Raw genomic sequence first — 14,676 nt, forward strand, 5'->3', positions numbered from 1 at the left:
AGTGGGTCTCTCTACCTATCCAAGCTCCACTGGCTGCAGTACAGTCTGATTCCCTGCCTCTCAGAGAATCCTTGGCTGCAGTACAGTCCGATTCCCTGCTCCTCAGGGAATCCCTAGCTGCAGACCAATCATCATCAATATTACTCCAGACAGTGATCCCTGCTCCTCAGGTATCCACTGGCTGCAGTACAGCCTTATTCCCTGCCCCTCAGGGAATCCCAGGCTGCAGAAGTGTTTGTATCTCCAGCTTCTCTGGAGATAATCTCTCCAATTACTGTTGCACAAAATACTATATCACATTGGGTGTCCTGTGTCTAGCTATACTAGTATTATTGGTGATTCTGCAGATCACCACATAATCAGGTATAGCATCTGTATTATTGGTGATACTGCAGATCACCAATAATCAGAAAAATCTGTGTTGCTGACACCAGTCGTTACAGAACAGCAGACCAAAACAATATGGGCGCACTACACAGCCGAGTTGACAGTTTAGCCACTTCGGTGGATAATCTCATCAGGGTGCTTGATGGCCAGCAGACTCAAATCACAGCTTTGTCTGGGTCAATACAGGTTCTCCAAACGGCTGTGAATACAGTGTGATCCCCTCCAGTTACAGACCTTCGCATGTCTGTACCTGAAAAGTTTTCTGGACACAGATCTGACTTTCAGAATTTCAGAAATCGAGTGCAATCATATTTTGAGTTGAGGCCTACCCTTTCTCAGAGAGTTACGTTTATAAAGACCCTTTTGTCAGGGGATTCACAGACATGGGCATATAGTCTTCATGCAGAGCACGAGGCTCTGACATCGGTTCAGGAAATGTTTTAAAGCCATGACCATTATTTATGATGATCCGGATATTGCTTCCACCGCTGAACGGAAGCTAAAGACCCTGCGCCAGGGTCGAGATCCAGTAGAGGTTTATGCGGCAGAGTTCAGGAAGTGGGCTGTGTCAGCTAGGTGGGGAACATATGCACTATTAGACCGTTTTTTGTCAGGTTTATCTGATGCAGTTTCCGAATTGATGTTGGGACATCCTGAGCCTAAATCCATTGATGAGGCAATCGCTTTAGCTGTACGGGTAGATCGCCGCTTACGCTATCAAAGACAGTCCCGGGGTAGAAATGCTGTAAGATATGTCTCCTATGCCTCCTCTCCACCCTCGTCACCCCCGCCAGAGCCGATGCAAATCGGACACTCTAGATTGACACAGGTGGAAAAGAATCGCAGGAAATCTGAAAAACTCTGTTTATACTGTGCTGAGGAGGGTCACAGGGTTCAGAATTGTCCTAAGAAGTCGGGAAACGCTGCCGCCTAGGTGTAGTCAGAGGTAATACCCTAGGCGAGCAGTCTCTACCTCTAAACACTAATCGTCTGCTCCTTCCCTGTTCCATCACGTGGGAGGGTCAGACTGTCCCCACAGAAGCCTTTGTAGACTCCGGCTCTGCAGCTAATTTCATAGATTATGACTTTGCTAAGAAATTGGGATTTCCTTTACTTCCATTAGACCGACAGATTCTGGTTACTGCAGTTGACGACTCTCCATTACAGAGTAGACAACCTCTTTCTCAGACCCCATTGTTGGTGTGTAATGTATAGACTGTGTTACATAAAGAGAGTTTACAGTTCTTGGTCCTGCAGATGGCAACCTCTACCATTATTCTTGGTATGCCTTGGTTACAACTTCACTCTCCTCAGATTGACTGGGCTTCAGGTCAGCTAAAGAGCTGGTCGGCCCATTGTCATCATCATTGTTTAGAGAAAGTTGCTGTTTGCGCTACCAAGATTCAGGTTAAAGGTGTGCCAGTACAGTATGCGGAATTCGCTGATGTGTTCTGTCCCAAGTCTGCAAACTCCCGCCTCACCATAGCTTCGATTGTCCCATCGATTTAAGATCTGGTTGTATGCCTCCTAGGGGTCACCTTTATAATCTATCAGGACCTGAGAAGGTGGCAATGCAGGATTACATCAAAGAGAATTTGGCTAAAGGCTTCATCCGCCCTTCTCGCTCACCAGCTGGGGCAGGATTCTTTTTCGTACAGAAAAAGGATGGAGGCCTCCGACCCTGCATTGACTACCGAGGTTTAAATAAGATTACAGTAAAGAATCGTTACCCTTTGCCTTTGATTGACGATTTATTCGCTCAGGTGACCAATGCCAGTATTTTTTCCAAACTGGATTTACGAGGTGCATACAACCTGGTACGGATTAGAGATGGTGAAGAATGGAAGACGGCGTTCAACACACCCGACAGGCACTACGAGCATCTGGTGATGCCCTTTGGGTTGTGTAACGCCCCTGCCGTCTTCCAGGAGTTGATCAATGAGGTTTTCAAGGAAGTACTGGGGGAATTCGTGCTAGTGTATCTAGACGACATACTGATTTTTTCTCCTAATCTGACAGAACATCGTAAACATGTCAAGTACATTTTGAGGAAATTAAGACAGAATTCACTGTATGCCAAGTTAGAGAAGTGCCTCTTCGAGGTCACTTCTGTTCCTGGGTTATATTATCTCCACATCTGGTCTCTCCATGGATCCAGAAAAAGTCTCGGCTGTTTTGGAGTGGCAACAACCTGTGGGTTTGAAGGCACTACAAAGATTTTTGGGCTTTGCCAATTACTACAGGAGATTCATCAAGGGTTTGTCTTCGGTAGTGTCACCCCTCACCAGTCTTACCAAGAAAGGGGCTGACACATACCACTGGTCAGCAGAGGCACATTCTGCCTTCTCCACATTGAAAAAACCCGTTCTGTTCTGCTCCCATTTTGAGACATGTGGATGTCACCTTCCCCTTCATTGTAGAGGTCGATGCCTCAGAGGTCGGGGTTGGGGCTGTACTGTCTCAACGCTCTGGTCTGCAGGGCAAACTTCACCCCTGTGCTTACTTTTCCCGTAGGTTCTCTCCTGCTGAGAAGAACTACGATATGGGCAATCGAGGACTTTTGGCCATTAAATTAGCCTTCGAAGAATGGCGACATTGGCTAGAAGGGGCAGAGCATACTATCACAGTCTATACGGATCATAAAAACTTGGAGTACATAGAAGGGGCCAAAAGACTCAATCCTCGACAGGCCCGTTGGTCTTTGTTCTTTTCAAGATTCAGATTTGTAGGACCATACCCGGTGTCCAGAAGGATTAATGACGTTACGTATGCGATTGATCTCCCAGCTAGCATGAAAGGTGTGAGATCGTTCCATGTGTCTCTGTTGAAGCCTGCAGTGCACGTGGATTCCTCTCCCCCCCCCCCCCCCTGTGATGGTTAACGACCAACTTGAGTATGAGATCGAGAAGATTTTGGATTCTCGATTGGTGCAAAGTTCTGTGCAGTATCTGGTCCACTGGAAGGGGTATGGTCTGGAGGAGAGAACTTGGGTGCCAGATTGTCGCATGCATGCTGAGGAATTGAAAAAAAGAGTTTCATGACTTACACCCTGAGAAACCGGGTAGGAAGTGTCCGGGGTCCACTCCTCGGGGGTGGGGTGGGGGGTGGGGCGGTACTGTAATGAATAGCGGAGATGCCGCCGCATGGGAGAGCGGCATGGCGGCTATCTCCGCGTCCCAGCCGGCGGCTGCTGCCACGCAGCAGCGTGGTGCTGCCTTGCCTGGTCCTTCTAGTGCACACAGATGGAGAACTACGCATGCGCGCCAGGACCTTTATGCTGCTAGAAGGGGAGTCAGCTGATCATGCCGATCAGCTGACTCCAGCTATGCTCCGGATTGGCTGAATGACTGGGGCGGCGCTTTGGAGCGCTTTTAGTATATGTGACTGGGGCAGCGCTGTGGAGCGCTTTTAGTATATATAGGTCTCGCTTGTCACTTGCAAGTTGTCTGCTGTTGCGAACATCTACGTGTGAGCGCTCAGACCTGAGTCAGATCCCACAGTGTGTTAGAACCAGCCGGAGCTGGGAATTCACACTGAGTCAGATTCCACTGATAGCTTTAAAGTACTATTGCTTGCTACTGTTTATGTGTTAGACTAGTTCCCAGGTGTTGAGACCAAGGACCTCACACCTAAGACTAGGATATTGCTATATTGTTACTATCATCTGTTAGACTAGTTCCCAGGTGTTGAGACCAAGGACCTCACACCTAAGACTAGGAGATTGCTATATTGTTACTATCATCTGTTAGACTAGATCCCAGGTGTTGAGACCAAGGACCTCACACCTAAGACTAGGATTGAGAGAGATTTCTGTTACCTGTTATGACCTTTGACTTTCCTGACTACTCTCCTGTCCCCTGATTCGGTACTTCCGCCCATCTGATTACCTGTTGCCAACATTGCCTGTACCTGGATACCGAATCAGTCTTCCGCTTCTGTACTTTGTCTGTCCGTTTGTTGCCGACCTGGCTTGTCTGACCTTTCTGGCTGTCACCTAGCCCCTGGGTGATCAGCCTTCCCGTATAACTGTGACGCCTGCTCTTCAGGTGGTCATTAGCTGCTATATCAGACCTATGGTCACCAGCTCCACTGGAGACCATCGTGCAGCACAGTCAGTGGGTCTCTACCTATCCAAGGTCCACTGGCTGCAGTACAGTCTGATTCCCTGCCTCTGAGAGAATCCTTGGCTGCAGTACAGTCTGTTCCCTGCTCCTCAGGGAATCCCTAGCTGCAGACCAATCATCATCAATATTACTCCAGACAGTGATCCCTGCTCCTCAGGTATCCACTGGCTGCAGTACAGCCTGATCTCCTGCCCCTCAGGGAATCCCAGGCTGCAGAAGTGTTTGTATCTCCCGCTTCTCGGGAGATAATCTCTCCAATTACTGTTGCACAAAACACTATATCACATTGGGTGTCCTGTGTGTAGCTATACTAGTATTATTGGTGATTCTGCAGATCACCACATAATCAGGTATAGCATCTGTATTATTGGTGATACTGCATATCACCAATAAAAATAATCAGAAAAATCTGTGTTGCTGACACCAATCGTTACACTCTCAGCCTGACTTATTTGTACAGTTTCACAATTTTTAAAGTGTATTCATAAATTTAATTAAATCAACAAATTTGTGTCCCATTCTTTTATTTATATGCAGAATGTCTACCAAGCTTTTAATTCAGACATATTTTGGTGAGTTATGACTCGAAGGCTCGATGTCTTGAAGGCCTAAAATTCTTGAAATAAATGTACCGCTTTTGACTCATAATTCCAGACAGAAATGCACCACCAGGGAGGTTAAAAGGTCTGTTAAGTTATTTTGACATCATAGTCACAGCTTGTGTGACATCAACAAAGCGGGTTCATAAACACGCCTTAAGTTTTAATGTGCCTGACAATATATATGCACGTGTCGTGGTCGAGTTGGGCACAGAGTGAGCAGAATGACGGCTCTCCCTGCTGCTGCAAAATTCCCCGGCGGTGTTGAATATTATTTCCCCTGAGTTGTCGCAACTCGAAGGGAGATGTAATTCGGGGTCCGGCAACCACCAGAGCCCCAAATTACCCTTACGCGCCCCACGCTGCTATGTGGCGCCTAGTTTCGGCGCTCGGTCCTGAGCGTCGTGCACTGAAACCTGCTTCGAATTACTCTCCTTTCTAGACTAAGTAGACTTGTTCCTATTTAATTGGGTATGCTGTATGAGTTTAATGACTCCAACCTACACAAAATATATCACGTTTGAGCTACTGTGTGTTATATCTCTCTTTACCAGATAGCCCCTTGGCCTTCTTTACTTTTTCTAAACTACTCTCTTTTCTTCTTTTTTTTATCTCTCTCTCTTCTATCACTACCTTGAGCATACCAGTTTATGAAACAAGTTAAGAATAGAATTAATGCAAGAATATTGTTTTGCTCTTTCATGTTACTTTGTTTTTCCTTATTTTCTGCATAAAAAGTGTTACATTTGGCCTATTACTGGTATGTTTTTGGTAAAAAAAAAAACTTTGTTAGTTTGAATACATGACATTTCTTTGGCTATGATGTTTAAAGCATTGTGTCTTAGTGCATGCACCACTTTATCACATGCCTGTATTTCTCCTTTTATAATGTGGCATCTGTATCTACTCTCACACACAACCTTCCCTCTACTAATGTCTTACCCAAAGACCCCCTGGGTGGTCCCTAACCTTAAAGAGAATCTGTACTCTAAAATTCTTACAATAAAAAGCATACCATTCTATTCATTATGTTCTCCTGGGCCCCTCTGTGCTGTTTCTGCCACTCCCTGCTGCAATCCTGGCTTGTAATTGCCAGTTTTAGGTTTTACAAACAAAAGACATGGCTGCTAACCAGAGTGTGATAGGCTGAGAGGAGAGCTAGGAGAGGGTGTGTAAAGCTTCTGCCTATCACAAGCAGTGCTGCACATTCCACACATTCCAGCCTGAGCCCGACAGAGCCGACAGAGGAAAGGAGATAAGATTCATTACAGGAGAACAGAGGCGCCAAAAGGATAAAAGGAAGCTAAATGAGCTTAAAAACCAAATTCTTGGTAAATAGAGAAGGTAGTGGTGGACTTACCTCCTCCAAGTAGACACACAACGACTGTAGTAAACACAGTCAATATATTTTATTTATGAACTCCAAATATGCAACGCGTTTCGCAGGTTTGATCCCGCTTCATCAGGCAATAACAACGGAGCAATAGCATATGTGGTCAGTAGAAGAGCCAGGCACCTCTAACCTAAGATTCATTACAGAGACAGTGCAACTAGAAAAGGCTGCAGTATGCCAGAGCACATTAGAACGGGTATAGGAACTTATAGGATAGAAGAAATAAGGCTCAAAATTTTGTTACAGAGTCTCTTTATTCCAAACCTGGTAAAGCCACAATTAGCAGCTATAAACAGTAAACATAAATACATAAACATTGGGTGCCCAAATGACCATTTATTGCCGACAATCGTGGCTTTTAGCACCACCGTTTTTAACATGGCGCCATCAGCACCCTATTTACTTGCTTCAACATTACTCTACTAATAAGTAGAAATGTTTGATGAGACCTTTTAAATGTTTATACTTGTCCTTAAATGATATGCAAGGTGGAAAATAATTATTAGATTTTAGTTAACTGGGACTTCTTACAGCCCCTAGAATTCTATCAGGTCCCCTCAAATTATCCTTTAACCACTTGACGACCAAGGGATTTTCTGGTGATCTGTGCTGCGTGGGCTCTCCAGCCCACAGCACAGATCAGGAGGCACGCAGGGCGATCAGACTTCCCCCCTTTTTTCCCCACTAGGGGGATGTCCTGCTGGGGGGGTCTGATCGCCGCCACTCTGTGTGGCCGAGCGGGGGGGGGGGCTCCTCAAAGCTCCCCTCCGCATCGATTTGCAGCCTCCCTCTCTTTTCCTCCCTCCCCTCCTCTTTCTGGGTGGCACAGGACGGCGATCCGTCCTGCGCCGCCTCTGATAGGCTTCAGCCTATCAGATGCCGGCGATCCCCTGCCAATCAGAGGCCGTGGATCGCCGACCTCCTTTACGGAGCTGCTGCGCAGCAGCGCCGTATGATGCAAACACAGGGGATTTCTTCCCCGCGTGTTTACATTTAGCCTGCGAGCCGCGATCAGAGGCTCGCAGGCTGTTCACGGAGACACCTTCCATGAACTGACATGGAACAGCCCCATGGTAACACCACTTCGACCTGCCGACGCCCATCGGTGTTAGGCGGTCGTTAAGTGGTTAAAGCAGGGGTCCCCAACCCCCGGTCCACGGCCAAATGACGTCCGCGGGTCTTTCCTTTTTCTATTGGGCAACACAGTGGCATAATGGTTAGCTCTCTCGCCTGGCAGTGCTGGGTCCCCAGTTCGAATCCCAGCCAGGGCACTATCTGCACAGTTTGTATGTTCTCCCTGTATCTACGTGGGTTTCCTTCTGGCTCCTCTAACACTTGCTGACAGCGATGTGCATTCACTGAGATCAGCAGCAGCCTGCAGGCTGATCTCAGTGAATGCACATCGCTGTCAGCGAGCATTAGAGGAGCCAGACTCCCAACTTCCTATGCAGAATCTTTTGCACAGCAGCAGACAGATCTTTGCCTCAGAGCAAATATTGCCTTGATAAAGGGGTCCTACGCGGCTCCGAAACGTTGGCCATATTTTTACATGGAACCAATAAAGATTGATTTTGGATGTGCCAGCTTTCTTCCTTGTTGAATACTGCATAGAGGGCTTCATCTCTCTTTTCAGCTGTCGCACTCCCCTTAAAGACTATGGGTTTGATCCATTAGTGAGTGCGAGACAATATTACCAATGTGATGCAAATCTCCTTACAGCCATTTCTGGTTAGCTACTCACTCCTGGTGGTCTGTTGCACTGCTCTCTTCCGTTCTGCTCTCTACTGGAGTCTCCCTTCCTGGAAGCTATTTACCTTTTCACTGCTGCACTGATTTCTTGATCTGATAAACTGATACTGCTGTCTTTCATTCTGGGTATGTGTTTACATCTTCACTCCTACACTATTGTGTTAGCTCTGTTTTCTACTTAGCCTTTTTGTGTGTACTGTTGTTGATGGCTTCTTATTCCCCTGTGGTTTATATTGGCAACTGCAGTATTCAGGATGGCAACTAGAGAGCACTGGTGAACTGCTGACAAAGCTTGGGCCATTACTTAACTTAGGAAGCAATAGGTAATTATAACCAAAATGAGGCTAAGGACAATGGGCCAACACTTCCAGGTATTTGCGTTCCAGCGCGGCACACATAGCGGCGCACATTGTGGTCCACAGATATGCACGTCATGCATAGGAGGAGTTCGGCACTATAAGGAACATCGGCCGCGCCTGAGACGTCAGCCTCTGATGAGTCCGCATGGACGAAATGCGTAGGGCGGAGCCAGGTGCGTCTGACATCACTGGATGCGGAAGTGATCGCCGGCCGGTCTAGAGAGGGAGAAACTGAGCGGATACGCCGGAGTAGAAATGGGACGCCGGGACCACCACATTGGAGCGATACCGCTGGGCTGCTAGCCTGATAGGCCTGAAAATTATACATCTCACACAAGAGCACTGTATAGCGCAGGGCAAATGCCAGCCTACCTGATGGTTTTATGCTATGATAAAATATTTGAGGCTTCTTTGGCAATTGGATTACTGGAGCTTGATTTACTGACATTAAACGCCTGGATGTGAGGTGGCCACCATCTGGTGAGCTGATATTTTAAAGGGGACGCGTGTGGATATATACACGGAGTGAAGCACGTTTGAATCACTATTCACTTGTGGGGTGTGTTTACAAACCTAATCCAGCAGTAACGCATTATGTTACGTTTTATTTAAATCCTACAGATGGTGAAATAGTGGTGATAAAGAGGAGCGCTGTCGTTGCATTATTATTCAAAAGTTGACTTGAGTACTTATTGATAGTGAAGACTTGGAGCATACATAGGGATCCTATTGAAAGTGGGCAGGAGCAGTTTGCATATGTTGAGATCCAGGATACTGTTTACAGTACCGGGGACGCAGTTTGATGATGTCATCAACCGCATTCCCGGTACTGTGAACAGTAGCCTGGGGCTGGACGTGGAGGAGAAGCTGAGAATCGCTGGAGAGAGCCTCGGTGAGTAAAACTCCCAGATTTCTAATCACAGCACTGCCCAGTGATCAAGAGGGAAGGGGGGAGCCACCAGGGGATCGGATGGGAGGGAGGGCGGATCGGAAGTGAGAGAGGGAGGTAGTATAAACATCGGAAGGGAGGGGGGAAGATTCAGAGAGCAGTAAGGAAGGGAATGGGGACATATCCGCCACACTGCTCTGCCCCACCGGCTCTGTGGGCTTTTCTGGGCCTGATGGATGCAGGTTGGCACACTATGGGTAGCTCAGATCGCTACCCACAGTATGCTGACAGCCATCCATCAGGCCCAGGGAAGCCCACAGATGCAGAAAAGGTGGAGTCGGCAGCACAGAGCAGCTAGAAATCTCCCTGGCAGCATGGACAAGCCTGGCTCCATACCAGTGGCGGCTCCAGGAAATTTTTTTAGGGGGTGCTATGCAGGTGCTGGACCAATTTCCGGGGGAGCTGACGACCTGCGGCGCGCGTGGGCGTGGTCATGACCGGATGAGGGCGGGGCTAACTGTAATTTAAAGTGAACCCAGGGTGAGAGTGATATGGTGGCTGCCATATTTATTTCCTTTTAAACAATACTAGTTGCCTGGCAGCCCTGCTGATCTATTTGGCTGTAGTAGTGAACTGAATTACACCAGAAACAAGCCATGCAGCTAATCTTGTCAGTTCTGACAATATTGTCAGAAACCCCTGACCTGCTGCATGCTTGTTCAGGGTCTATGGTTGAAAGAATAAGAGGCAGAGGACCAGCACGGCAGCCAGGCAACTGGTATTGCTTAAAGGGAGATAAATATGGCAGCCTCAATATTATTCTCACCTCGGGTTCCCTTTAAAAGTGCAACGCAAAGACAGAGGGCCCAAGTTTTGGTGACCCTTTTCCCAGAAAATTCACATAATTGTGCAGGTTTTCTCAAGAAAATACACGTAATGTGAGCAGATTTTAACAAAAAACACGTCCAATGACCCCAATATGCACAATCGTTATCAGATATGGCCCCAATATGCACAATCGTTATCAGATATGGCCCCAATATGCACAATCGTTATCAGATATGGCCCCAATATGCACAATCGTTATCAGATATAGCCCCAATATGCACAATCGGTAGCAGATATGACCCCAATATGCACAATCGTTAGCAGATATGACCCCAATATGCACAATCGTTATCAGATATGGCCCCAATATGCACAATCGTTATCAGATATGGCCCCAATATGCACAATCGGTAGCAGATATGGTCCCAATATGCACAATCGGTAGCAGATATGGTCCCAATATGCACAATCGGTAGCAGATATGGTCCCAATATGCACAATCGGTGGCAGATATGGTCCCAATATGCACAATCGGTGGCAGATATGGTCCCAATATGCACAATCGGTGGCAGATATGGTCCCAATATGCACAATCGGTGGCAGATATGGTCCCAATATGCACAATCGGTGGCAGATATGGTCCCAATATGCACAATCGGTGGCAGATATGGTCCCAATATGCACAATCGGTGGCAGATATGGTCCCAATATGCACAATCGGTGGCAGATATGGTCCCAATATGCACAATCGGTGGCAGATATGGTCCCAATATGCACAATCGGTGGCAGATATGGTCCCAATATGCACAATCGGTGGCAGATATGGTCCCAATATGCACAATCGGTGGCAGATATGGTCCCAATATGCACAATCGGTGGCAGATATGGTCCCAATATGCACAATCGGTAGCAGATATGGCCCCAATATGCACAATCGGTAGCAGATATGACCCCAATATGCACAATCGGTAGCAGATATGACCCCAATATGCACAATCGGTAGCAGATATGACCCCAATATGCACAATCGGTAGCAGATATGACCCCAATATGCACAATCGGTAGCAGATATGACCCCAATATGCACAATCGGTAGCAGATATGACCCCAATATGCACAATCGGTAGCAGATATGACCCCAATATGCACAATCGGTAGCAGATATGACCCCAATATGCACAATCGGTAGCAGAAATGACCCCAATATGCACAATCGGTAGCAGAAATGACCCCAATATGCACAATCGGTAGCAGAAATGACCCCAATATGCACAATCGGTAGCAGAAATGACCCCAACATGCACAATCGGTAGCAGATATCGCCCCAATATGCACAATCCGTAGCAGATATGACCCCAATATGCACAATCCGTAGCAGATATGACCCCAATATGCACAATCCGTGGCAGATATGACCCCAATATGCACAATCCGTGGCAGATATGACCCCAATATGCACAATCCGTGGCAGATATGACCCCAATATGCACAATCCGTGGCAGATATGACCCCAATATGCACAATCCGTAGCAGATATGACCCCAATATGCACAATCCGCATCACCTGAAAAAGAAAAGAAAAACCCATTTACTCACCTACAGCCAGAAGACCTTCTTTCCCGACCTCCCGTCCCGAGTCCCGACCTCATTGTGGCGCGCAGCGCCCGCGCGCCCACGATCCTCTTCCTTCCCGACGTCACGACGAGACTTCCTGCCTGCATGCAGAGAGCAGGGCTACGGGAAAATGGCCGCCCGAAGTCTGCAGAACAGGGCTCCGGGCGGCCATCTTACCGTAGCCCTGCCTGCTGCTCCGTGCTGCCGGTGTGTGAACTGACTTGGCGTCTTTTAGACGCCTGAAGTCAGTTCACTCCAGGGGGTGCTTTGGGGGTGCTTGGACAATTCTAGGGGGTGCTCGAGCACCCCCAAGCACCCCCCTGGCGCCGCCACTGCTCCATACCGATTTCAGCATGTTTTAGCTGGATGAGCCAGACTCGTCCATACCGCTGGGGGGGTTAAGCACTCACAGTGACAATATATTTAGCTCTTTAAGAAGACTTTACTTCGAACTAAAAATGGACTGAAAACAGAAAGGTTCACAGTGTAAAACACATTTATTGGAAAACAAATAGCAAGAAATTAGCAAGCATGATCAGAAAACATTTAATGTAAAATTTCTTATCTGGGAAAAAAAACCAAACCAAAACAAACAAACAAAAAAACTACGTATCTGTGCCTAGTTATTTTCAATTACAACTTTCTTTCTCACTTTTTTTTCAAGCTCCAAAAGGTTCTCGTAAAACAAACTGCTCATTTCATCATCAATGTCCATCTGCAAATGAAAGAAAGGTGAAAACACAGACACAATTAGCTTTATAAAGAAGAACAATATTGTTCACTTCAGCCTATTCAGTTAAATGCCATGGCAAACCAGAACCACTAAGATTGTCCAAGGGGCTAAAAGAACCCTAAAAATGTCTCCTTTCCCTCAATATTCCTTACATCCAGAGCTAACAGACTGCTGGGGTAGCACTCTCCCAGGCTTCACAAACCCGGAATGCCGGTGCACAATCCCTCTGTTGGTCACCACTCCACAAACCGCTAGACAATAGGAAATGAAGGAGGCACTCGACAGGTGATTTAAACTTGCGTTTAACGAAACAGTAGCAGAACACTAGTTCAAATCGCCTGTGGAGCGTCTCCTTCATTGTCTTACATCCAGAGCTGCTGGAAAATTGAGGCCACTCGCACAAGTAAAAGTTACAGATTTATATCAACACTGCAAGACAATTACTTAACTCAGATGGTAACCGAACAAACCAGAGGAGATGCTCTGCTTGATTTAGTCATTTCAAATAGACCAGATGTTATACCTAATGTACAAGTTCAAGAACATTTGGGAAATAGCGACCATAACATAGTAACATTTGACCTAATACTTAACAGGACTGTGAACAAGGGGACAACCAAAACTATGAATTTTAGAAAGGCCTGTATGGATAAATAATATTGCTTTAGACATGATTAAGTGTATAAGAAATGTCTTTAGTGCCCTAAAGAATGAGGGGACTGCATCCGTCCTAAAGAATTATAGGGAATAGAGATGGCCTGAACGGTTCGCTAGCAGACAGTTCCCGGCTAACATCAGCTGTTGGATTCCGTGGCGGGTAGCAAACAGATAGGGCGGTTCGATCCGCCCCCCCATACCTCTTCATTGGGCTAAACTTTGACCCCCTACATCACAGTCAGCAGACACATGGCAGCCAATCAGGCTGCACTCACCAACGGACCCCCGCCCCCCCTATAAAAACGCAGCAGAGTCAGCCATGTTCTCAGTCTGCTGCTGTAGTGAGAGGAAGGGAGAGACATTGTTGGAGATAGGGAAAGTGTTAGTTAGGCTCTTGTTAGCTTGCTCATCACTGAAATTTGTTGCACCCCAAAAAGCTATTTTAAAGGCTAATATTCTTCTGATTTCTTGCGTGTGTGTGTGGGACACTGACACTGCATAGATACAGCCCTGTCTGTTGCAGCTGGCCCTTGCTGTACTGTGCCAGCACACTGTATTACCAATGAATATCTTTTCACTGTATTTGTGATTGAACTTATTATACCATAGCTATTTTTGTGGGTGACACTGCATAGATACAGCCCACAGTCCCAGCTGGCATTTGTAATCCGCCACTGGCGGCACACTGTATTATACCAGTGCATATCTTTCCACTGTATTTGTGATTGAACTTACTATACCATAGCTCTCTTTGTGGGTGACACTGAATAGATACAGCCAACACTCTCAGCTGGCCCTTGGTGTAGTCCCCCAGCACACTGTATTACCACCAGTGCATATCTTTCCACTGTGTTTGTGCGACAACAGACTGTATTAGACCAGTGCATATCTTTCCACTGTATTTGTGTGATTTAACTTACTATACCATAGCTCTCTTTGTGGGTGACACTGCATAGATACAGCCCACAGTTGCCAGCTTGCATTTGTAGTCCACCTGCCAGCACACTGTATTATACCAGTGCATATCCTTCCACTGTATTTGTGCGACAGCACACTGTATTAGACCAGTGCATATCTTTTCACTGTATTTGTGCGATAGCACACTGTATTATACCAGTGCATATCTTTCCACTGTATTTGTGTGATTTAACTTACTATACCATAGCTCTCTTTGTGGGTGCCACTGCATAGGTACAGCCCACAGTTGCCTGCTGGCATTTGTAGTCCACCTGCCAGCACACTGTATTATACCAGTGCATATCCTTCCACTGTATTTGTGCGACAGCACACTGTATTAGACCAGTGCATACCTTTCCACTGTATTTGTGTGACAGCACACTGTAT

At 46.7% G+C, this 14,676-nt stretch overlaps 1 protein-coding gene across 4 annotated transcripts in view; it reads right to left on the reverse strand.

Moving 5' to 3' along the window:
- Positions 1–14,676, reverse strand: part of HSD17B7 (hydroxysteroid 17-beta dehydrogenase 7) — a 1,040,537-nt gene that overhangs the window by 26,864 nt on the left and 998,997 nt on the right. Inside the window, exon 8 of one of the 4 annotated variants that reach the window (XM_068253609.1) lies at positions 12,421–12,657. The exons of the other annotated variants lie outside the window; for them this stretch is intronic. Within the exon in view, the coding sequence (XP_068109710.1) occupies positions 12,562–12,657 (96 nt within the window). The 3' untranslated portion in view covers positions 12,421–12,561. Of the gene's footprint in view, positions 1–12,420; positions 12,658–14,676 lie in introns of those variants that run through there. 4 annotated transcript variants of the gene reach the window in all.

The sequence above is a fragment of the Hyperolius riggenbachi genome, chromosome 9 (assembly GCF_040937935.1).
Source record: "Hyperolius riggenbachi isolate aHypRig1 chromosome 9, aHypRig1.pri, whole genome shotgun sequence".
Classification (NCBI taxonomy): Eukaryota; Metazoa; Chordata; class Amphibia; order Anura; family Hyperoliidae; genus Hyperolius; species Hyperolius riggenbachi.